Raw genomic sequence first — 24,325 nt, 5'->3', positions numbered from 1 at the left:
GAAGAAACTTGGTTTTAGTTCGGTTTTTGTTTATTTTTACGAATGCTTTGTTATCGGTGAATAAAATTTTCTTTTTCAGTAGTAAATTCTTATACCCAGCGAAGAAAATAGTATGAGCAAAATTCCATGCCTTATTCTAGTTAATGAACTATTCCTAACTGCTTACAGTTTAGGATTTTTTTACTGAAACGAGTAAATTTTATTATTTTTCACAAAAATTTACCTTAATGGAAATAAAATGGATAAACTATATTGATGAAAATTTTTTCCTTTAGTTTCGAAGGCACTTTTTTCTGGGTGTAATTTATGTTGAAAATTACATTTACCCTCAAACTGAAAAGTTGTTGCATTTGAAAAATGCTCATCCTGTGTTTATTGGGTATCTATAAAGGGTGGTTAAATCTTAAGGGCCGATGTTGAATGTGAACCACACCTAAACGCCAAGTTTTTTTTCCGAATTTTATTTAACATTTCTCTATTTCAGACTTACTCAATTTGAACCATGGACGTCGTGAATGGGCAGAATGGTTTCAAGAAATGGCAACAGTGGATGATCAATTTTCAAAGAAAATCATCTTCAGTGATGAGGCACATTTTCACCTCAGTGGATTCGTCAATAAACAGAATGAGAATCCAAGAGTGATTGTCGAAAAACCAATGCACCCACAAAGAGTGACTGTTTGGTGCGGTTTATGGGCTTGCGGCATTATCGGGCCGTATTTTTTTCAAAATGAGGCCGGTCAGGCAGTTACTGTGAATGGTGTTCGCTATCGTGAGATGATAACGAACTTTTTAGGGCCCGAATTGGAAGATATGGATGTGGACGATATGTGGTTTCAGCAGGACGGTGCCACTTGCCACACAGCTAACGCAACAATGGTTCTTTTGCGCAACAAATTCAATGGCCGTGTTATCTCACGTAATGGCGATGTCAAATGGCCTCCAAGATCATGTGATTTGACACCGTTGGACTTTTTTCTTTGGGGTTATTTGAAAGAAAAGGTGTACGTTGACAAGCCAGCAACAATTCAAGAGCAAAAGGATGATATAATCCCTGCCAGCATTTCAAGGTTTGTTTTCATCGCTATCCTTTTCACGGACGCCCAACAGAAACGTTTGTCAAGATAATTCGCGATAATTCGAAAATTACAAAAACAAAATGTTTACAATCGTAATGGCGACTCATGTATGTATGTTTTCAGCACTGTCATTCCAGTAACTGTTATGTTCCCATTAATGTAATAAAGTATTTGGTTAGTGTTTCGATTTCATAGTGCACGATTTCTTTTATAAACGATTTATTTTATAAACCAAAACCAACTGTAAGTATATTGTGAATATTGAAGTGTTTATTTTATACAAGTATAAGCAAAGAAAGCAATCTGGTGATATTTTAAACTAAAATTACAAAATTTGTGGTGTGCGTGTTCCAAAGAATAAAATTAAAAGAAATATCTTCCAGATGGAATTTACCTTTTCACCGTATTGTGTTGAAAGGTATTTTATTAAGTGCCAATTGTTCATGGAAACAAAAGTTATAAAAAGTAAAAGACTAAAAATACAGCTTATAACATGAACTGATACACATCCAATACTTTCCCTTGTTTTATAAGTTAACACAAATTAAAAAGTTTGCATATTTCTTGTTGTTGTTATTTCATCAATTTCATGTAATACGCTTTGGTACATCAGCTTGTAGCCAGATCAAGGAGCTCTGTGACTAAGGTGGATGCGTCCAGAGCGATCTGGCGGTAAGTCGGGTTGGTTTATCAGGACAAGAGAAAAGAAAACCTGCCAGCGTTCTGGCAGGTTTTTATGTTATTCCACTGCGTATCACTAGTTTGCGGTGTCCACACTGGCGCTGTATAGTTTACCACTGACCGGCCAATTGCCTTATAGGTAGCATAGTAAATTCAGTCTCTCTTTTGTTGGAGGTTTGGTCAATGGTGTGGCAGTAAGGACCTAAGGTTAATTTCATTTACATTTGACTTGACCCATAACAAGTTGTAGTAATCACACTTAATACTAGCCATGATAAAATTTAAAAGATATCAGTTTATCATAACATACCTGATCCCTCACCAACCTTTTTTAATAGTCCCATAGAAAAGGACCTATAACCTAAAATTTTGTAAATTAATAGTAATTTTGTTTTACTTAGAGCATGTGTTAAACCCTTTTCGTTTTAGGGCTTTCGTTGTTGTTAACAATGTCAATAGATGGACAAAATTTCTAGTTTTTAAAATGTTTAAAAACCTAAAAACTAACTATATTGCAGTTCTCTAATATAATTAAAATACTCTGAATGCGACTAGCCAACAAAATGTTTGCAAAAATTTTGCTTGCTGTTATAACTTAATTTGAGAAAGTTTTTAACAAATTGTTTTCTTATATTACAGATTAAGTTGTTCGCTTCATCCAAACTAAAGCATATTTTAGCGCAATTTCCTTGTTGTCATAACTTTATTAAAATATTAAATTCGAAAGCCGTTAATTTTACACAATTGGTAAGTACGATGTTTTTCATTTAGATTTTGTAAAGACTTAAGGTGTGTATTAAGGTCGAATTTAGCCGCTAAAAGCAAAAATAAATCTATAAAACAGAATAACATAACTTGTTTTTCAAATTTGATAATAACTTCAAGGTGAATGATATGAGGAAAAATTCATTTAGCGCGATAAAGCGAACTTAATACCGGCCTTTAAGTTGAACATGTTTGTATTCATGTATGTATGTATATATACATACCTATGAATATTGACATTGGCAGCGAGAAGACATCAATTTTTTTTTTGCCCAAAATGCAAGAGTTTGGCAGGCATGGCATGTGGTTTAAACAAGACGATATATATAACAAGACGATATATATATATATATATATATATATATATATATATATATATATATATATATATATATATATATATATATATATATATATATATATATATATATATATATATATATATATATATATATATATATCGTCTTGTTTAAACCACATGTCATGCTTGTTAAGCTCTTGCATTTTGGGTAAAAAAATTGGATATCTTCTCGCTGCCACTGCCAATATTCATAGGTATGTCCTGGCATTTGTAGCTTTTGCAATATGTCTGGTATTGTTTTCACTCCAAAATCGAAAATTTACATGTTCGTTGACGAAAAATGAGCTTTGTGCTGAACACAAATTTGAACTTCCTTACTTACTTTAATGAAGGTCGACATATAAAAAGTTAGTAAATTAATTTTCCATTTATACATATATATTAAAAAATGATAAGTTTCATAAAACACGTGAAATTTGTTATTTTGCAAGTTGCGGTAGCTTGGATTACCAAATACTATTTACAAAGTAAAGGCCGGTACTCTGTTCGGTTTTCGCGTTGAAACTCCATACAAAACCAAAAAATGCGAAAAATTTGCGAAATTTTTTCCATTTGTGATACTTTGTTTTTTCGTGTTGAAAAACTGACGTTTATAGCACGGCGCCATTTGCAATGTGAATTAAGAAATAATTTATTTATTAAAAACTATTTGTGCGGGTTTATAAATCAAACACGGACCATGTTTTTGTTCCGAAACTATACAAAGGATCAAAGGAATAGCAGATCAATTGCTCAAGGAAAAATAAAATGTTATTTTGTAAAAACAAGCAACAACCACCAACTTAATCCAATATCGCTCCCTGTAAAATAGCGCTCCAAGCTACCTAAAAAAACGCCGCTTTCTATGTGCGAAATAATGGTTTCCATAAAAATTTTTCGCAAGAATGAACATAGTACCGGCCTTTATACATTAAAGCATCAACATTGGGATTCGTATTTAGGTAAGGTGTGTGTGTGTAAAGTACATTATATATAATTTAACAGAGATATATCAACTTAAAAAGTATAGAAAATATTAAGTGTATAATTAAGGAAGCATTTCGATTAATAAACGAATAACTAAAGTCTATATAATTTATTATTATTATTATGCATTAAAGTTCAAGTTTTCAATTCCGCCAAAATTAATCTATCAAAATAAGCAATGAAGCAAGAAACCAACATAAAACTATTCATTAGCCTGGTTGGATCTAATACGCCAATTATATTCGACCAATTATACAATTATATTGTGCCCTTTTTTTACTAGGCTATGCCATCAAATGCATACTTGAACAAAGTAAATAAAAATAGGATTTGCGAAAGATTCGAGGCATCCAAAGAGTGAGAGTTACGATGTATGACCGTAGCCGCTGGGGGATTGTTTGTTGCAATTGTTGGCCACATTTGTTAGGCATAACATTCGATTGCTGTTGTATGTGATTAGCATAAATAGTGCGTAATGTAGAATCAATTGAAGTCGTGAACTGTTAAAAGCAAAAAAAATTAGTTTATAAAATCAAAATATTTTTACATTTACTTTTCTAAAGATGGTCTTTCTTTTGCAGTTTTTATGCGTTGAGAACCGTAGCCCGCTTGCGGTGGCTGCTGGTGTTGGACTTTAGCTATAGATGATTCATCTTTATTTTCATTATGAATACGGTTGCGATCATTGGGGGTGTTTTGCAAAATTTGACTGGGACAAGAGCCGGACCTGGAGATGTAACAAAAAGAAAAATTAAAGATTGTAATATTAACTTTATATGGGTAGAGAAAGTTACCTAACATGCACTGGAGTAATTGTTGATGTGAGTTGTTGTGTTCCGCTTTGTGATTGTTGGTGTTGCTGCTGCGTAGGTTTACTTGTGTTTGCTGTGGAATGCTGAAGCAGCCACTATTGCTGCCCCTGGCGAGTTTGATCTTGATTTTATGTGCGTTTAAAAGTTTTTTCCAATCCCGCCGAAGCGGATGATGTTGATGTCGATGATGATGATGAGGATGAAATACAACCTGTAGTTGTTGGCTTCTCTTTGAGGGCTTCTTTATCCGTGTTTCCTTTGAAGACAAATTTTGTTGTAGAATGTTTGAATTTCCAGTGCTTGCCCCCATATGATGTGGTGGTAGATCAGGCGGCAATGCTTGGGGAGGTGTTAAATTTGCCAAGGTAAGACGGGCGTTTATATTCTCCAAATCGTGACGCATTGAAGATGAATAATTTGATTGTTGTTGTAGTGTTGGATTACCGCTAAATGTGTGATTACTCATCTGCATATGGCTCGATATGGTGGCACAATTTGCAGGTGGAATTAACTTCCAACTATGCATTAGTTGCTGTTGATCCCTGGCTCTTAAGGGTGTCACATAGTTTCCCGGAAATATTCCACTCACATCTTTCCAATTCTTGCCTTTAAAACAGCCATCCAAACATCTTTCAGTTACCATATAAACACAACCTTTTTTCAATTCCAATTCATCGTTCTTTCGTGGTTTGTATGGGTACAAAGCCAAATAGCCCCAAGGCAAAGAAGGTGGGATGTTCTGTTGCACACACAAAACATTATGGCGCGGTGTTGATGCCGCAGTGTTTGATGCCTACTGAGATTGATTTTGTTGCGGCGAAGTGTTTTGACTAATGTTAGCAGCTGATAAATGATGTTGTTGCTCTTGGGCTGCTGTAGTTTGACCTGTAGCCATTGAAGTACTTGGTCCCATTTCGGGTTCAAAGTCATTTGGAACACTTAAGATTTCAGCTGAATGTCGATTTGTGCTTTGCATAATATTTAAGGCACTGCCATTATTTAATAAAGCATTTAGTGAACCTAATGAAAGAAATGGAAGCTTGTTAGATAAAATTTCTTCTAAGCCTTGGTGTCAACTTACCTGTACATAATTGATGGGAAAATTTCCTTCCACACCAACTTTCAATTGACCAACATTTTAACCGCATACATTGGGGAACAGACCTACCTATTAAATTTAACCATCGACAAATTTTCATAACTTTTGCTTCCTCCTTTCTTTCGTAAATATCATACCGAAATCCAAATAAATACTTTCATACATGTTTGAACCAAACATAATCAAAGAAGAAGACGTGAAATGGGCATGTTGTTATTCTTTTTTCTCAAGAACCAGAGATTAGCCCCATACATGTTCGATAAGTAGTTACAACTTTTTTTCGGTTTCTCTTTTAATTTTGCATTCGTAACAAAATCTAATTCGCTTATTTTAGCAATTTTTTTAACTTTTAAAAGAACCAAAACACTTTATGAAACATTTTATTAATAATTTAGTGCTATCAACAGAGAAATTTTCGGGAACTTTCGAGAAAATAGCAAAATAAAAATTGTCTACATCAAACCAGTAAGTTCGAAGTGCTTCTCCTACAAGTATGGGGCTAATCTCTGGTTCTTGTCACTAACACTATCAAAGCCCAATTCATGTCTTCCTCTTTGATTGTCTTTGGTTTGAACATGAACTCATCCACCTATCGGCAAGAAAGAACAAGCGATATGTACATCTTGGGAAATAGATAATCTTTGGGCAACACCGCCAGTGAAACAAAACACGAAACGTACGTCAGTTGTTTAAATCAACACAGATACTCCAAATACTCCAAATGGGATTTGGAGTATGCCTATTTCCCTATAAACACGGGAATTCCAACTCCAAAGGGCTACAACAACAACACAGATGGGTAAAAATCACATTTTAAATAGAAACAGTCGTTTTCAACAGACATTAATAACAATAGTATAATAGTACTAATTTCGGCTTTAAGGCCGAGATCAAATTATCGCGCTAAAACACTATTTGTCCACGGTTACCTTTCTTTAATAATTCATTTTGGAAAAAATAAACATTTTCAATTGTTATTCTAGATTATTTCTTACCATGTTTTAATAAAATTTGACAAAAACAGTTATGCTTTTATTCTGCTTTTATAGAATATTTTCGAGTTTAGCGGCTAAACTCGAACTTAATACCTAGCTTAACGGTGAAAATAGAAAATAATATACAAACGAAAATTTCTAAATAAAGGTACTTTTCTTTAATAACTCCGAAAATTAAATATTATAAATGTTTTCATTGGATCAATTCCAATCAGGTTATGAAACAAGAAGAAATAACTTTTTTCAGTTTTTGCAGAATTGATTCCTTTTCGGACAAAAGGTTAGCCTTCATTTTGTGATTGAAGTATGCATAGATTTTAAATACTGCCAATAAATGCATAAATACACCTTTCACAACCGATTCCTCAACAGAAGTCATGCTATAATGATCTTAGTTAAAACTCCAATTGAGTTTCGATTCATATATGACTTTTTATAAACTGGATGCTGAGTTGAATTTTTATAAACATGCTTACCACAAATTGCTTCCAAAATTGTTTCACTAATAATTTCAAAAACAAATTCTGATTTTAGATATCGTGTTAGATGAAATGGAAGACCAGACCTCACAACAGCTATTAATACATGAGATGCGGACTATGAAAATAGAGTTTAAAAAATTGGAAGAGACAAATAGAAAAATAATTGGAGTTTTAACCGAGGAAATTATTGCTCTTAAGCATGAGGTGAAGCAAAATCGATTGTCCCAACCTGGGAGCTCGGATACCTCTCTCCTCCCGACACTTCCAATTTGTTCGTTAAACCTACTAAAAGAGTTCGATGACCAACTTCTCTTAGATGAGGACGTTAAATCCCAATTGGTAAGATTCAATAGAATTATTTTTAATAAGTAGTACCTTCAAAAAAATTTCAACGAATTAGATTTAACTTAAATTTAATTCATAAAATTGTTGATTTTAGTTACATTTCGCCAAATGAGGGAAAATTTTCCTTAATTGAATTGCATGAACTAAAAATCAGAAAAAATTCAATAAAAATTAAGTACTCAATTGCACTACATTTCACATTCGCACAAAGGAGTTCATACATTTTTGAAAATTATGGAATTTAATTTAAATTTTGCATTTTAAACTCCAATTTCTGCTTCGAAATATGACATTTTCTAAAACAAAAGAAAACACAGTGTTAAGGTGAGTATTAAGTTTGAGTTGAGCCACTGAAATCGGTTACTTTTCTCTAATATTACATTGTATTTACTGATTCGTTTTCGATTTTAGCGGCTAAACTCGAACTTAAACTCGAAAATGTTGGTATTTTGACCCTTTTTACCTAAATCAGAAAAACATATATGTACATGGAAGCTATATCTAAATCCAAACCGATTTCAGTCAAATTTGGCACACATAGTTACAAAGCTAATTCTACTCCCTGTGCAAAAATTCAAATTAATCGGAGAAAAAAAATTGTCTCTGTTGTCATATGACTGCAAATCGTGTGAAAGCTATATATGGGAGCTATATCTAAATCTGAACCGATTTCAATAAAATTTAGCACACTTGACTTAACTATTAATTGTACTCCTAGTGCAAAATTTCAGCCAAATTGCGGTAAAACTCTGGCTTCTAGGTCCGTATAAATGCATATCGGGCGAATGATATATATGGGAGCTATATCTAAATCTGAACCGATTTCAATCAAATTTTGCACTCGTGACTATACTACCAATTGTACTCCTAGTGCAAATTTCAACCAAATTGGGGTAAAACACTTGCTTTAATGGCCGTATAAGTTCATATGGGACGAAAGATATATATGGGAGTTATATCTAACTCTGAACCGATTTCAAAAAAAATTGGCACACTAGACTATACTACCAATTGTACTCCTAGTGCAAAATTTCAACCAAATTGGGGTAAAACTCTGGCTTCTATGCCGCATAAGTTCATATCGGACGAAATATATATATATATGGAGTTATATCTAAATCTGAACCGATTTCAAAAAAAAAAAAATTGGCACACTAGACTATACTACCAATTATACTCCTAGTGCAAAATTTCAACCAAATTGGGGTAAAACTCTGTCTTCTAAGCCGCATAAGTTCATATCGGACGAAATATATATATGGGAGCTATATCTAAATCTGAACCGATTTCAACAAAATTTTGCACATTTCACTATACTACCGATTGTACTCCTAGTGCAAAATTTCAACCAAATTGGGGTAAAACTCTGGCTTCTAGGGCCGTATAAGTGCATATCGGGCGAAATATATATATGGGAGCTATATCTAAATCTGAACCGATTCCTTCCAAAATCAATAGGGTTCTATTCTGACCAAAAACACATACTTGTGCCAAATTTGAAGTCGATTGGGCTTAAACTGCGACCTAATCCTTTGATTACAAAAATGTGTTCACGGATAGACGGACATGGCTATATCGACTCAGAAGCCCACCCTAAGCATTTTTGTCAACGACGCCATGTGTCTATCTCGTCTCCTTCTGGGTGTTGCAAACATATGCACTAACTTATAATACCCTGTTCCACAGTGTGGCGCAGGGTATAAAAATTTAAATTTGTTTAATCATATCATGTGGAATTGCTAAAATATTTTAGTAAAACTTTTCTACTATAAACCTACATTCTCTTTTTAGGTGTAGTTTTTGTAGCGATAATATTAATTTATTTAATATTTATGCATTTTCAGAAAAATTTAATACAACGTGTTGGGGGAAGTGATATGCCTTCCTTTATGCGAGCCGCAATTAAATCTGTGATAAGCGACAAACTAGCAGTAAATCTAACATGGCGTGGAACGCCAACTAAACCAAATATACAAAATTTCGTTTCATTCAAAATAATTAAAGGTTTGTTGATTACTCTTTTTACTTAAAAACGTACTAATGTTTTGCTTTCTTACTTAGATATCTGCAACTTAAAATATACACATTGTACAATCACGGACATCAACAGAGTATGTCAGCAGCATGTTCTTCATGCGAGAGATCGCTTAATTAGCCGTAAAAACAAAAATTAAAGCAAATTTTTCAAAACGTCAAATCATGGTCCATTTCGATTCGTATATTTAGCAGCATCAATACAACGATAAATTCGTTTTTAAAAATTATATACATTTTAAAAAAAATCTCATTATCATATTATATGCTACAGCCTTAACGTGAGTATTAAGTTCGAGTTTAGCCGTTCTGCCATTAGCCATTTTGTCAAATGACTTTTCTTTAATAACCAATTTTAAAGAATATAAACTTTACGAAAAGTTGTTTTGGACTGTTCCCCATCAAGTTATAATAAGATTTGCATCTAATAGTTATAACTTTATTATTTTTTACTGATTTGCTTTTGATTTTAGCGGCTAAACTTGAACTTAATACCCATATTTAGAAGAAATCTAGAAGTACAAATAATATTTAATTTAAGTACTGGTACACCGTTATGTTCAATGTGAGTTTATTCGTATAAATTGCAATAAATCTATTTTTATTCAAATTAATAAAAATCAAAACAATCGTTTTACTTGACCATAACGACTCCTTTTCAATTCCCCTAAAATTCACTTTTTAGACCCTTTTTAAACTCACCTAAACGATCCTTTCTAGCGGACCTTGTCTAACACTTTGAAGGGGCTCCTGTTGGCGTCGTTATAAATTGATTAAAAAAGACACCTAATAATTGCACTCATGCGAAACCTTTTTGTGGTAACTTTTACGTGGAACAACTTCTCAATAGTGACGGCGCTTTTCCGACGAGTTTTTGATATCGTATACGATTGTTTTCGACGTGGTGGAGATTCCCAGAAGTGTCGTCAAATTCCAAAAATGTTGGCAGGGAATTCGGCACATTAACGGCATAGAACCTCCATTATTCCTCAGCGTCATCGAAAATTTGGACCATCGGATGAAGTTGTGCCACCGAGGTCGCGGCGCCCATTTGGCCGATATTTTGTTCCATACATAATTGAGTAATATCAATATATCATAATAAAATAAAATTACAATAATATCCTAAATAGTTTGTGTTTTATTCAAAATCAACATCGGCCCTTGAAATTTTATCCAACCTTTAGAAATAAAATTTTAACAACATTTTCTATAGAAATAAAATTTTGGCAAAATTTTCTGTAGAAACAAAATTTTACATAGATATAACATTTTGATCAAATTTTCTATAGAAATAAAATATTAAAATAGATAGAAATAAAATTTTGACAAATTTTGCTGTAGAAATAAGATTTTGACAAAGTTTTCTATAGAAATAAAATTTTTATAAAATTGTCTATACAAATATAATTATGTTATAGAAGTAAAATTTTGACAACAATTTTCTATCAAAATAAAATTTTGACAAATTTTTTTATAAAAATAAAATTTTTACAAAAAAATTTTTTAGTAAAATAAAATTTTGACAAAAATTTTTTTAGTAAAATAAATTTTTTGACAAAATTTTCCATAGAAATAAAATTTTGACAAAATTTCCTGTTGGAATAAAATTTTGACAAAATTTTCTATAGAAATAAAATTTAGAAAAATTTTTTTAATGAAATAAAATTCATAGAAAAAACGAATACACAAAGGCTTTGAAGAAAGAACATAGGGATGTGAAAGTAAAGCATTGGATACCTTGCCTACGCATCTGGTAAATTCGCTCAAGAGACATTGCAAATTTTATGGGAATAATGTTGTTGGCTCTAAAAAACCTTTTGACCCTATATCATTGATTTATGTACACAAAATCGGTGATTTTATTGTATAAATAGGCATACGGCATAACATATATTAGATAATAATAAGAATCACAAAAAAAAAATCACGAAATTTTTTCCAATTAAAGTATTAATTGAGTTTTAAAACATATTCAATTAAAAATTTAATTGATTCAACAAATTTTTTTATCGAAACAAAAATCAATCACAAAAATTAATAGTATCAATTAATTTCTAATTGGATCAATATATTTTAATTGACTTTCAATTAATTTGTTAATTGATACTATCATTTCTGTGGTTGAAGACATTTCAATTAAATAGTTAATTGGATCAATTAATTTCGTAAATGAATCAAAAAAAAATTTTTGTGAATAAGGAGGTTAATTTTTTTGTGCTTGAGGAAGCCAAAGTAGAGAGATGTACGCCTGCTAACTTGCTTTCATCATTAGCAATACGGGTGGCTTTTGAGTGGCTACCACACCGCAAGCGCCGTCAATGGCAATAGTGTGGACCGCCGTAACGGCCAATAGTCGCTTCCCGCACGTATTTATCGGCTATGGCGTCAAAATAAATGCCGAATATTATCTGGAAATGTCCCAAATACACACAGAGAATACAGATTGGTTGTGACAACCGAATTTATTGCCAACCTCCTTTTGGCAGTTGCAGCTACTATCAGTTGGCAGTTGTGTCACCCGAATGATTCGGTCGACACAACTAATACTACATATGGTTTTGGTTGTGACTACATTCATCATTCTGTTGTGTTGCCCAACATAAATAATACTCATGACCGAATTAAAAATATATTTAAAAATCAATTACTTCATTGTTAAATATTATATTTTATTTTATTTACATATAGGTATAGTGGTACAAATAATTCTAAATACGCTAAATGTATGTAATTAGTAGATAAAAAATGTGTCTAGAATCTCTATTTATTGCATCAAAATGTATCCACACCCAGATTCTTAGAGCAAAAACAAATTTTTTGACGGTCTAATTTAGTAAGATTTACCACATCCAACTGCTTTCGTCTCTGAAATGTAGCTTCATAACCACCAGAACCAAATCACTGGTTACTCCGAGTTGATTGCTCTGCTCAAAGTTGTCTCCAGAGTACATAATGTCACATACCTTAGAAATAGGCCATTATTATATGGATATTAACAAATAAATTAGAAAGTTACGGGTACATACGGGTATCCATGTTGGAGTTAATAAAACTAACTCCAGGACATATCCCCAAATGTATCATATCTTCGATTACCTGATACAAAACGGGAGGCGCCATGAACAGTTAAAATCCACAGTTCATATTGTCATCCTATGTACTATGTATATGCTTTTCGTTGTGAAGCCAACATGTAGCATAAAATTCCGCTGTTTTTAGTTTTAATGTAAAACAAATAAAAATGCCTTATTTGAATATTAAATAATTTGTTCAAATAGAAATGTCATTTGAGAAATTCATCAAAAGGCATTCGGCTGAGACTACCATATATCAGTGAGGACTACTAAATGAGAGTTACGAAATTTATTTAAGGTAGGTCATATCAATCGAATTCAAATAAAATTTTTCAAAAGAGAGATATTTAGTTGCTACAATCATTTATTTTCAATTACAACCGAAAATCTATTGAAATTATAGCCAAATGGCATTAAGAACAAAAAAATGCTTGTGATCCAAGTAAATAGATTGGCAGAACTAATACATAACTCTGAATGTAGAATTTTCGTTAGTACAACAGATTTCCAACCAATCTGTTTTCTGTGTGCAGTATTAAAGCTCAGGGAGGGCAAACATTTTGGCCAACAGGACTCAAGAATGGCTTAAAAAGTTCTACGTATCCTTTCTACCGCACAATAGCCACCAAATTTCCAGATCTAAACCCTTGGACATATGCGCCTAGGGCACATGTCCAAGGGAGAGTAATGCGCTTTACAGACTATCAGTTATTCCGGACGGAATGTAGTGTTTGTAAAGAATTTTACAGTGTGTCAGATCGATACGACTTGTCGGCGATGACTAAATAATCGGTAATTGTGTTATCGATCCCATAAATATGCAGCAGTATCGATTATGCCTTCGGACTTAACTTATAATGTGCACAATATATGGGATATGTTCGACACGAGCACTGTCGTCCGGAATAACTCATAGTCTGTTTAGCGCATAAGGTAGGCACTCAAAAAGTGTCGATCATCTCAAGACGACAAAACCTGTGATGGCTTTGTCGGTCATTTGATGGCCTTAATTCGTTCCAAAGGAGATCAATTCGGGCAAACAGGTTCTAAATTTCGATCTTATTCCCGACACGTTTTGCTTGTGAACACTAGCATTTAAACAAATGAAAGAATATAGCGATTTACATTGCTGCATTACATATCATCCATGAACTATAATATATATCTTAAGATGTGACCTATATAGTACCCCAAAAGCTAATTTTTTCCATGTAAAAGTTAACTATGTATTTCATTGAAAATTTAAGATAGAATTTCGTTGAGTTTAATATTTACTTTGCTTGGAAGTCTTTTGCTTACATTTCTTCAATAATTCGAAAATTTCAATCTTGTCTTCGTCCTTGGTTTACCTCATTTTGTTTGAATTTAATTCTGCAGCACACAATTGCATTTGTTGCATGTGTACTCTCGATAAACAGCAATACCACTTGACCTATCTGACCATTGTTGTGGAACCATTGGTTGCTTCTGGTTTAGCTGACTGGCTATTCTAGCATCTGTGTGCAAGTTTTAGATTTTATTGTCTACGCTGTTAGGATTTCTTTTTCAAGGCTCCTTATTCTTTGGGGGGGTAAAGAACACTCAATGTTATACATTTCACTTGTATCCTTTTGACATTATTTTGGAAATGTGAATGGACTATGGTGGAGCAAATCGAAGAGGAAATGGGAAGAAAATAAAGAAATTGAAGTTGGACATCTCTTGAAGAAATGGAACCAAGTAAACAATTTACAAGAATTGCTTGCACCAAAGGCAAATAAACAAAAGTTCACTTTTCTGATGTGACAGGAATCCTCTGTTCCATTATATTTTTCATTTGAAAATGTTTGCACGAATGTAAGAGAAACCCAAGGGGGTTAGCATGAACAGGCCCAGAAAGTTGAAGAAAGAACGAAGTCATATAGCTGGGTCTATGATATTTCCGTCCACTTTGCCACCCAAGACGGCAAAGTCAATACTGGACGTTTTTTCATTATCCTGTCAACATTTTCTGAATTTGACGGCGCTTCAGAGAATCCCCACCACGTCGAAAACAGTCGTATACGATATCCAAAACTGGTCGCAAAAGTGCCATCACTATTGGGAAGTTGTATAACGCCAAGCAGTGTTGCCAATATTTTTCTGGCTCTTGTCACCAAATTATGATGCTTTCGTCTCCAAATATTCCTTATTTATATTTAAATTTCTCAAAAAATTGATTGAATTGATAGAATTTTTGATGTTTTGGTAGATCTTGCAAAAAGGTACTTCATACATTTTCTATAGAAATACACGTTTGATTTTCTATGGAAATAAAATTTTGTATAGAAATAAAATTTTGGAAGAAAAAGAACAAAAAGGTAGTTTTTTGGTAAAATGGTGATATATATTATCTTCACCATTTCTGTATTTGATTTTGCAATTGTAGAAAAATATCTTAAGCAAACTGAGTAAAATTAAAAAAAATCTTGGGGCCCCCGAAATAAAATCCTGTGTCCGTTTCTAGTTCAAATGATCCATTTGCAACCTTTCATACACACAAAGAAAATTTCATTAAAATTGAGCTAACGAAAATTGTTCATTGATATAATGAAAATTTTTCATTAACACAATGAATTAAATCGTTAACAGTACGAAACGTTACGTTGATTAACAGAAAATTCGTAATAATAACGAAAAATTTCATTGTATTAACGAATTTGTTTCATTGGCTCACTTTTAATGAAACATTTCGTTAATATAACGAAACTTTTTCTATCAGTGTATGCATTAGTGTAGCTAGTCAATTTTCCTAGGGGGGGCTATAGCCCCCCTAGATAAAAATTTATTGACTGAACTTATAGGTTCAATTATTGTTTTATTTCATAAAAAAGAATAAAAAAATAGACATCAAAATAATATATAATAAAGCAACTAAAAGTAGTTCCACATTTTTTCCAGCAAAAAAATTGGGATTTGTTTTGAAGGCACAACTTTAAAAGCACTTCCAAAAATGTCCTCACAAAGAAGTTAATTATATTACACAGGAAGTTTTTTACTTCAGTTTTTTTCATATTTTAATGCGTAATTTTTGTTTTCTTTTTTCAAATAGTTTAAAAAAGAGTAAGAATAAACAAAATGGTAACAATTATTCAAATTTTGCCACAAAAATGCTAAATCCATTATAGAAAAATCGATAATTTTAGAAAATATTCAAACAAGCGTTAGAATGAATTAAAAATCATAAAAAAAATATAAAAATTATTATAAATTAATGTTTCATGAAGTTCGAGGTCTTTATAAATATTTATATAATTCTAACAAATGGTCGACCAAAAATCAAATAAAAAACGAATAAATAAAAATTATTTATTTGGGAAAAGATCACACAATTTTTTAATTCACATTCAAAACTCTGAATTCGGATCACACCGTAAGAAGTGATGCGAATTTATTGCAATGGCTGTTGAAACGGTGGACATTCATTATATGACGAGTTCCTAGTACATTCATCGCTTCTCCGCCAATTTTGCACCACTTCCGGACCCAAAAAAAACCATTTTCACTTCTTTTTTGGCGACGCTTTTTTGCAGCATTATTAAGATATTAATTTATGAAAGAATAGTTTTAATACCAATTACTATTTTTTAATAAAGATGACTAAACCAGACTAAACAATATAATAAAGAAGCTTTACAGCCTGGTTCTGTATGTCGAATGAGCTCTGTCGATCGACTAAAATGGAAACAAACAGCTGAATTTACATATAACAAAAAAACATCTGTTTCTATGCATTTCAGTCGATCGATTGAACTCGTTCGACATAAAGAAACAGGCTGTTAGTTATTCAACTAAACCATATGTTATATCACAGCTCTATTTCATAAATATCAGACTTCAAACATTGCCATCGGCAACTGCTACCACAACCCAAGTTATTCGATTGTGCATGAAAGTCTTTAGCGGAACTTTGTGCGGTTGTATATAATTGTTTAAATTTTATAAAAATGTAAAATCGTAAATACACCCTCAAAAAAAATCGCTTCTTTAACATATGTTCCAAACATATTTTGCAGGAAGCACATATATTATTGGATACTGCCGAAACATTAATATGTTTGTTTTATGTGAACATATTATATGTTTAAAAGCATTTTGAGCCCAAAAATATTATATGCTTGGAAGAATTTTTCCCAAAGACGATTGTGCTTATTCCCTAACATACTCGTTATTTTCACTTCCACGAAATATATTTGTTCTTGGCACCTTTTTCTGTAATACAAATAATGTTAAAGAAATTATTCACTTTTATAATTTTTTTAAATTTTACCTTTCGCCTGCACGGAGAATCGAACCGAGGACCATACAGTTTGTAAGCCAACACACTATCCACTGGGCTACGTAGCTGTTATGGTCACCAGTAGATAATTATCGTTATAAGTTACATTTATATAGCATAGTTTGCAGCGCCCACGAGCCCATGCAAACATAACATTATTTAACAGAAACATACATTTGTTTGCCACGTGGAGCAGTGGTTAGCATGTCTGCCTTGCATGCAAAGGGTCGTGGGTTCAATCCCTGCTCCGACCGAACACTTTTTTTTTTAATTTACACATTTATATTTACACTATATTAAAGTTTTATAATAAAACTTCGAAATGTGGGTTATTAAAGATTTATAGTCAGTAACAGTGCTTGATATAAACGAAATTGACTGATTTTTGGATAAAATATTATTTTTTTATTGCAAAAATAACAAAATAAACAAAACACATGTCCACACATACATAAAATGCTGCTCTCAAGGCGAAAACATATGCTGTTTGTTTTTCAAATGTCTATTCTCTTGGTTCCGAATGTCTTTATTCAAATTAAATAATATTTAGACTTAAGCATATCAAATTTTTGGCCTTATCATAAAACAGTTTTCCGAAGCAACATACAAGCGGCTTCACAGAAATTGTTCTCTTTTGACTCTTTCGCTGTGTTATGTTGATATCTTTCGTCAACTCTCTCGGTTTCCATCTCTATTTCTTTCTCTATACTCTCTCCGTCGCTTTGAATAAAATATCACAACATATGTATGTTTAGTCGAAATTTGTAGATTTATATATGTTTGCATTCACACATATGATTTTTATGAAACATTCATACCCCAAACATAATATATTCTAACATATTAACATAGATGTCCCAAACATTTAGTGTTAGTTTAGGAAAATTACATGTTTGCACTTAAATATATTGTGTTTTAAAATTGTGCCCGAAAGACATTTTGTTTATATCGGAACATATGAAAAACATATTTTTCTAAGAGTGCAGGTTTTCAAATTCTGGGGGGGGGGGCTAACTTTTTTCTGGGGGAGTCTAAGCCCCCTCCCCAGAGGCCTTCCTACGCTTATGATTGTATGCCGTGGAATTAAGAGCAGTACAGTTCTCTTTTTTAATGGACTTCTTTTGTAAAAATGTAGAAATTTGTTGTTAATTTATTATGCCAAACCGATTTCGAAAAAAAAATCCCAACAAAAATTCTCAAACTTATGGAAATTCCCCACCAAATCCCCAAATCCTCAACTCAGAAATTTCGTCCCCATTCACGACGAAATATCCCCAATTAGGGTACATTTCTCCATCATAGTTGGCGTTTGTTGTAGTATATGTTCAGTGTTGCCAGTATTGGAGATTTTCCCCCCAATCGGGGATATTTTGGGGACAACATTTTTTAGTTGGGGATTTGGTGGGGAATTTCCACAAATTTGGGGACTTTTGTGGGGAATTCTGGTCAGTATAACAAATCAGGTTTTGAGTTAGGGTTTATATGATTTTTTTTTACTTCTAAATGCTTAAAAAGGGTCTTAAAGAAGTACAGGGAATGTTTAATATATGAAAAAAAACTTTCTATTCCAAAAGCTACTTTACAATTTACTTTATTTCTAAGAAATTGTTTACTATTGTGAAATTATTTCGTAAGGATTTGCGTCGAAGTGTTGGCCACTCATCTGCATACATCACTGATTCGGAAAATATATATCAAAATATATATATCATATATAATAGAGTTCATATCGGGACAACAACGCCTTTTGATCGATCACCCAATTTTATTTCTTAGCTATTCATAACTACACATGTTGACCCAACTCCTATTTTTTGCTCGAGTATATAGGAGGGCAGTTCGGAAACTTCTTGGCCTAGCACAAAAGCGCGGTATAAAAGAAAAAAGTTAAGTGTTTTGGAGTTCCTTCTCTGTTATGAACACATGTTAAATTTTGTTTCGATCTGGCAACTCCTTCATATAGAAACAGGTGTTCAAAAAGACGCATGCGCAAAAAGGTTTATCGGGACAAGAAATGCATAATGATATGGTGAATGTGTTAGGTGAAAGTGCTCCTTCATATACAACAGTAAAAAATTGGGTTGCTGAATTTAAACGTGGTTGAAGATGAACCACGTAGTGGACGTCCAAAAACAGCAACAACAGAAATTGTAGCCAAAGTGCATGATATTGTATTAAATGATCGACGAATAAAAGTGCGTGAAATTGTTCATATCATGGGCATCTCAATTGATCGAGTCCATTTAATTTTGCATGAAGAACTACAGATGAAAAAGCTTTCTGAAAGATGGGTGCCGCATTTGTTAACAGTCGATCAAAAACGCATAAGAATGAACATTTCTCAAGCTTGTTTGGATCGTTTTAAGCGAAATAAAATGGATTTTTAGCGTCGTTTCATAACTGTTGATGAGACATGGATCCACCACTATACTCCAGAGACAAAAGAACAATCCAAACAATGGACTGAAGCTGGATGAAGTGCCCCAAAGAAGGCAAAAACAATTCAATCGGTTGGTAAGGTTATGGCAACTGTTTTCCAAATAGTCAACTTTATTGATTGACTATCTGGAAAAGGGTAAAACAATAAATTCAGAGTACTATTGCAACCTTTTGGATCAATTAAATGTACAAATTCGAGAAAAACGTACTGGCTAACAACACAAAAAAAATAATTTTTCATCAAGACAACGCATCAGCGCACAATAGTGTTTTAACAATGACTAAAATCAACGAATTAAAGTACGAGTTGCTTGACCACCCACCTTATTCTCCTGATTTAGCTCCCAGTGACCTTTACTTGCTCCCAAATCTAAAAAAAAAAATCCTTGCTGGTAAGCGTTTTACCTGCAATTACAGTTGTAAACCACTATTTTGAAGACCTTGAGGAAAACTATTTTAATCAAGGGATAGAATTGCTAGAAAAGCGTTGCACTAAGTGTATTGCAGTTTCAGGAGATTATATTGAAAAATAAAAATATTTTTGAAAAACTATTCTCTTTCATTGATAGGCTAAGAAGTTTCCGAACCGCCCTCGTAGAAGACGATTTGACTAGGACACAAATTCGATGACTCTTTATAACAATAATTAATTCTGATGAGGGTTTGTATCAGATAATATTTTGAGCACCCGTCTCACATTTCGGATTTTGAAATCTTAATCTTATTGTAAGTCGCAAACTGGTATAACAACAAGTACATAAAGCAGTAAGTTCGGACGGGCCGAATCTTAAATACCCACCACCATGAATCAAATATTATAGTTTCCTGTGAAAATTTCAGGGGGATTTGATGACAAGCAGATCAGTTCAACCAGTACACTTCCCGAAGATAAATTCAAAGATTTTACCTTTGAAGACTAGATCAGATTCTGGATTTATAAGAACCATATTTGTTTGAGTTTTAGAGGAATCATAAACATCGTGTGCAAGTGTGCAAGAAAACGATGAAATAACGCCTTGATTTAAAATCTAACATCTGTAGATTTTTACCCCCATTATTTATTTAAATGATTACCAGAAGTAAAATCTGGAGACTATAATTCAGTTTCAAGCAATTTTCATTATCAGTGCACATGGACCGATATTCAGCATTTTCGGCACACCTCTTTATTTTCCTAAAATTCTTCTAGCTTTAAAATTTCATGCAAATTTGAAAAAATGATGGTTTCTAAAAGCCCAAGAAGTCAAATCGGGAGATCGGTCTATTTGGGAGATAAAACTTACACGCCATTTTCGGCTTTCATATTTAAGGTCCTATAATACCTCTAGATTTCTCATTTCAGGCAAATTAGATAACACCTACGGATTCTAGAAGCCTAAAAAATAAAATCATTTCTTGCACACCTATTTATATTCCTAAAAATCTCCACATTTTCGATTTCAGGCACAGTGGATAACAATTACGGTTTCTGGAAGCCCAAAAAGTAATATCGGGAGATCGGTCTACCTGATGGGTATATCAAAACATGGACCTATACTCACCATTTTCGGCATACCTTTTTTTAAATTTTATAATACGCTTGGACGGATAATTAAACCGCGGACCATGTAATTTGTAAGCCAACACACTATCCACTGGGCTAGGTAGCTGTTGTTGTCGTCAGCAGACAATTGTGGCTATAGCCACCAACGAACAAGCAACGCAAACAGCCAACCAGTTATTTTTATATAGCATAGTTTTCGGCGCCCACAAGCCGATTAAACAAATTTTATTTAACAGAAACATACATTTAGTTGGGGACCGTGGAGCAATGGTTAGTACATCCGACTTGCGTACCAAAGGTCGTGGGTTCGATATCTGCTTCGACCGAACCCCATTTTTTTGTTTTTCACATATATTCCAGATATGTTCGGAAGATTCCGAAAATATGTTCAACATTACATTAAATTTTTACTATGAAACTTTTTTATTTAAAAAATAAAATTTTTGTAAAAAACAAATTTTTTTGGTGATAAAAGTTTAAAGTTTTCGAAAACCTTCAAAAAACTCTAACAAAAGAAAAACGTTTTGGGTACACGTTTTCCAAACGGGGTTTTTCTTTGCGTGAAGCTTATTTGAGAAAGCCCTTTTCGGTATAAATTAAAATAAAAATGTGAAAATAAGAAAAAGCATTTTTTTTCTACTTGTTATAAATATTTATTACCAGTTACCCCAAATAAAACTTGAACTTTTAAGTCGAGGGCTCAGCCGAAAAATGCGTCGAAGGCAATGTTAACTGTTGACCTTAATATTTCCTACCTCGTAAATGGACAAAACAATTTCTAAATAAACAGGAATACAATAAATGTACTATATATGTACTTCTTACATTATAATTATTACATCCCATTGTTGGCTACATCTTCCAAAGAAATGAGGACAATTCATCAACCGATACATAAATCTATCAGGAGAAGGTTGAGGTAGTTTACGTCACTTACTTTTAAATTCAGTAAGTAACATAAAATAAGACAATAAACCGAATCGAACGATTAAGGAGTCTAATGTGGGAACTGATTTATACCATATTCGGGTTCAATCTCGGACTATGACTTAACATCGAAAGATTTGTGAACAGCGATCAGACCCCATAGTAATTAATGCGTCTTAAAGACTATACGTTTTTCCGGACGGAATGTCTGTATTTGTAAAGAATCTTAAGCGGACCTTAGACGGTCGGATAAACACTCCGACAGAGGTTCGTCTATTTGGTATGTGTTCGTTCAAGTTTTGCCCTTACACTGCACGAACAAATGTGATGACAACATGAAAAAATAAGAAGAAGATAAACAAACGATGAAGTTGTATGAAGATTTATGAATGAAATCATTTTTTACTGAAAAAATGGAAGAAAATAATAAAAAAATCTTGGTATATGTGTCAAAACAATGATTCCTGAAGTAATCCACATTTAATATATTACAAATTACTTGATGAATTTCAAAATATTTTCGCCTGGTTTTCCATTGATTGGAAGTGGAATTTTTCCTCGTTTTTGCCACAATACTGGTTTAGATTCATATATTTCTTTAATTTTCAATCAGAATTGGCGATCCATCATTAATTTCATTGCAGAAATGCCTGTTTTTAATGTAAAAATACATTTGTATTTGATAATGTTTGTCGAACATCCCCTTACACTCAATAATTTGTACCACCCAACCAGAAAAAATCAAAGTTGTTTTGATTTGCCAACACCTCCCCGCGACAGCCGAACACGACCTTATACTATCGGATTTGTCGCCGCAACGTGTTGTGTCGCAGGGTTTATCCGACCGTATAAGGTGACCTTTACAGTGTGTTCAATCGATACGACAATTCGTTGGTGACTAAATAATCGGTAAATGTGTTATCGATCCCATAAACATGCAGGGCTTCGAACTTAACTTATAATGTGGCCAATATATGGGATATGTTCTACACGACCACTGTCGTCCGGATAAACTTATACGGCCTTATTCATAAAAAATCATTAACGTGCACTTTAAACCAGTGATAACAATCACGCTCTTTTTATACCCTAAACCACATAGTGGTCAGGGTATAATAGGTTTGATCTGCCAAAAAATGTGCCTACCAGAAATATTGATTTTAGACCCCATGAAATATATACCGATCGACTCAGAATCACCACCTGAGTCGATCTAGCGCTTGGTGTCCGTCCGTCTGTCCATGTATTGGTAGTTCACAGGATTCCGGTCGCAATTATTAACCGATTTTGATGAAATTTGGTACAGGGACTTTTTTGGGCACAAGGACGAACGCTATTGAATTTGGAAGAAATCGGATCAAATTTAGATATAGCTCTCATATATATGTATTGCCCGATTTCGGGATTACGTTGCGCCTTTTTTACAAACTGATCGTCACCAAATTCGGCAAAAATAATCTTTTTCATCGCCCTTCAAGTCTGCAAAATTTCATCCAAATCGGTTCAGATTTAGATATAGCTCTCATATATATGTATCGCCCGATTTTCCCAAATTTGGCCACAAATCCCTTATTTATCAACCGATCGTACTCAAAGTTGGCTAAATGTAATCTTCTATAGCACTAACTAGATGTGAAAAAAATCGGTTCAGATTCAGATATAGCTCCCATATATATGTACCGCCCGATTTTTCTAAATTTGGCCATAAAATCCTTATTTATCAACCGATAGTACTCAAAGTTGGCCAAATGTAATCTTCTATAGCACTAACTATATGTGCAAAAAATCATGGAAATTGGTTCAGATTTAGATATAGCTCCCATATATATGTACCGCCCGATTTTTCTAAATTTGGCTATAAAATCCTTATTTATCAACCGATAGTACTCAAAGTTGGCCAAATGTAATCTTCTAAAGGGTGATACGGTCAAAATTTGGTCAAGGGAAAACGCGTGTAAATCGGTGAAATCGTTTATTTAAAAAATCAAATTAAATTTCTTTTTCAAGTTCAATTAGTATAAAATTCAGGAAAAATATTCAGTTAGGCTTTCGTTTTTCCAAATCCGAATTGCCGGCCCTCACGCTTGACACCTGCCATCAGATTTTGTGCAGCCACCTTGTCCACCTTCTTCGCCGCAGAAAGCCAGTTTGGCTTGAACTGCTGCTCGTCCTTAGCAGTTTTTTGGTCTTCTTTAGGTTCCGCTTGACAATAGCCCAGTATTTCTCAATTGGGCGGAGCTCTGGCGTGTTGGGAGGGTTCTTGTTCTTGGGAACCACCTGCACGTTGTTGGTGGCGTACCACTCCATGGCCTTTTTACCGTAATGGCAAGATGCTAAATCCGGCCAAAACAGTACGGAACAACCGTGTTTCTTCAGGAAAGGCAGCAGACGTTTATTCAAACACTCATTCACGTAAATTTCTT

At 33.3% G+C, this 24,325-nt stretch overlaps 3 protein-coding genes across 8 annotated transcripts; 1 reads left to right on the top strand and 2 right to left on the bottom strand.

Moving 5' to 3' along the window:
• Positions 1-342: 342 nt before the first annotated feature.
• On the top strand, positions 343-10,248 carry LOC142222665 (uncharacterized). Of its 5 annotated transcripts, XM_075292918.1 has the most exons (5): positions 1,189-1,322; positions 2,400-2,507; positions 7,293-7,579; positions 9,430-9,589; positions 9,647-10,248. In XM_075292918.1, exons 3-5 carry the CDS (start codon positions 7,310-7,312, stop codon positions 9,757-9,759), a joined length of 543 nt encoding a protein of 180 aa, XP_075149033.1. In that variant the 5' UTR covers positions 1,189-1,322; positions 2,400-2,507; positions 7,293-7,309; the 3' UTR covers positions 9,760-10,248. The 5 variants fall into 5 exon arrangements, 4 of the variants coding, with proteins under 4 accessions (XP_075149032.1, XP_075149033.1, XP_075149034.1 ...); XM_075292919.1 differs by lacking the exons at positions 1,189-1,322; positions 2,400-2,507 and adding an exon at positions 6,091-6,228; XM_075292916.1 differs by lacking the exons at positions 1,189-1,322; positions 2,400-2,507 and adding an exon at positions 6,270-6,562.
• LOC142222664 (uncharacterized) lies at positions 3,243-5,307 on the bottom strand. 2 transcript variants are annotated; one of them, XR_012718336.1, is made up of 3 exons: positions 4,647-5,307; positions 4,406-4,579; positions 3,243-4,352 (listed from the first exon to the last, which is right to left on the bottom strand). XR_012718336.1 is itself a non-coding variant. In XM_075292915.1 (2 exons), exons 1-2 carry the CDS (start codon positions 5,305-5,307, stop codon positions 4,491-4,493), a joined length of 750 nt encoding a protein of 249 aa, XP_075149030.1. In that variant the 3' UTR covers positions 3,243-4,490. The 2 variants fall into 2 exon arrangements, 1 of the variants encoding a protein (XP_075149030.1); XM_075292915.1 differs by having other exon boundaries at positions 3,243-4,579.
• LOC142222666 (uncharacterized) lies at positions 5,264-6,069 on the bottom strand. The gene is made up of 3 exons (XM_075292920.1): positions 5,901-6,069; positions 5,746-5,832; positions 5,264-5,684 (listed from the first exon to the last, which is right to left on the bottom strand). The coding sequence occupies exons 1-3, from the start codon at positions 5,941-5,943 to the stop codon at positions 5,458-5,460; spliced, it is 357 nt and encodes a 118-aa protein (XP_075149035.1). The 5' UTR covers positions 5,944-6,069; the 3' UTR covers positions 5,264-5,457.
• Positions 10,249-24,325: the final 14,077 nt, after the last annotated feature.

Source organism: Haematobia irritans, chromosome 1 (genome assembly GCF_050003625.1).
Source record: "Haematobia irritans isolate KBUSLIRL chromosome 1, ASM5000362v1, whole genome shotgun sequence".
NCBI classification, from domain to species: domain Eukaryota; kingdom Metazoa; phylum Arthropoda; class Insecta; order Diptera; family Muscidae; genus Haematobia; species Haematobia irritans.
Note: the sequence above shows the minus strand (reverse complement) of the source record. Positions and strands in the feature narration are given on the sequence as shown.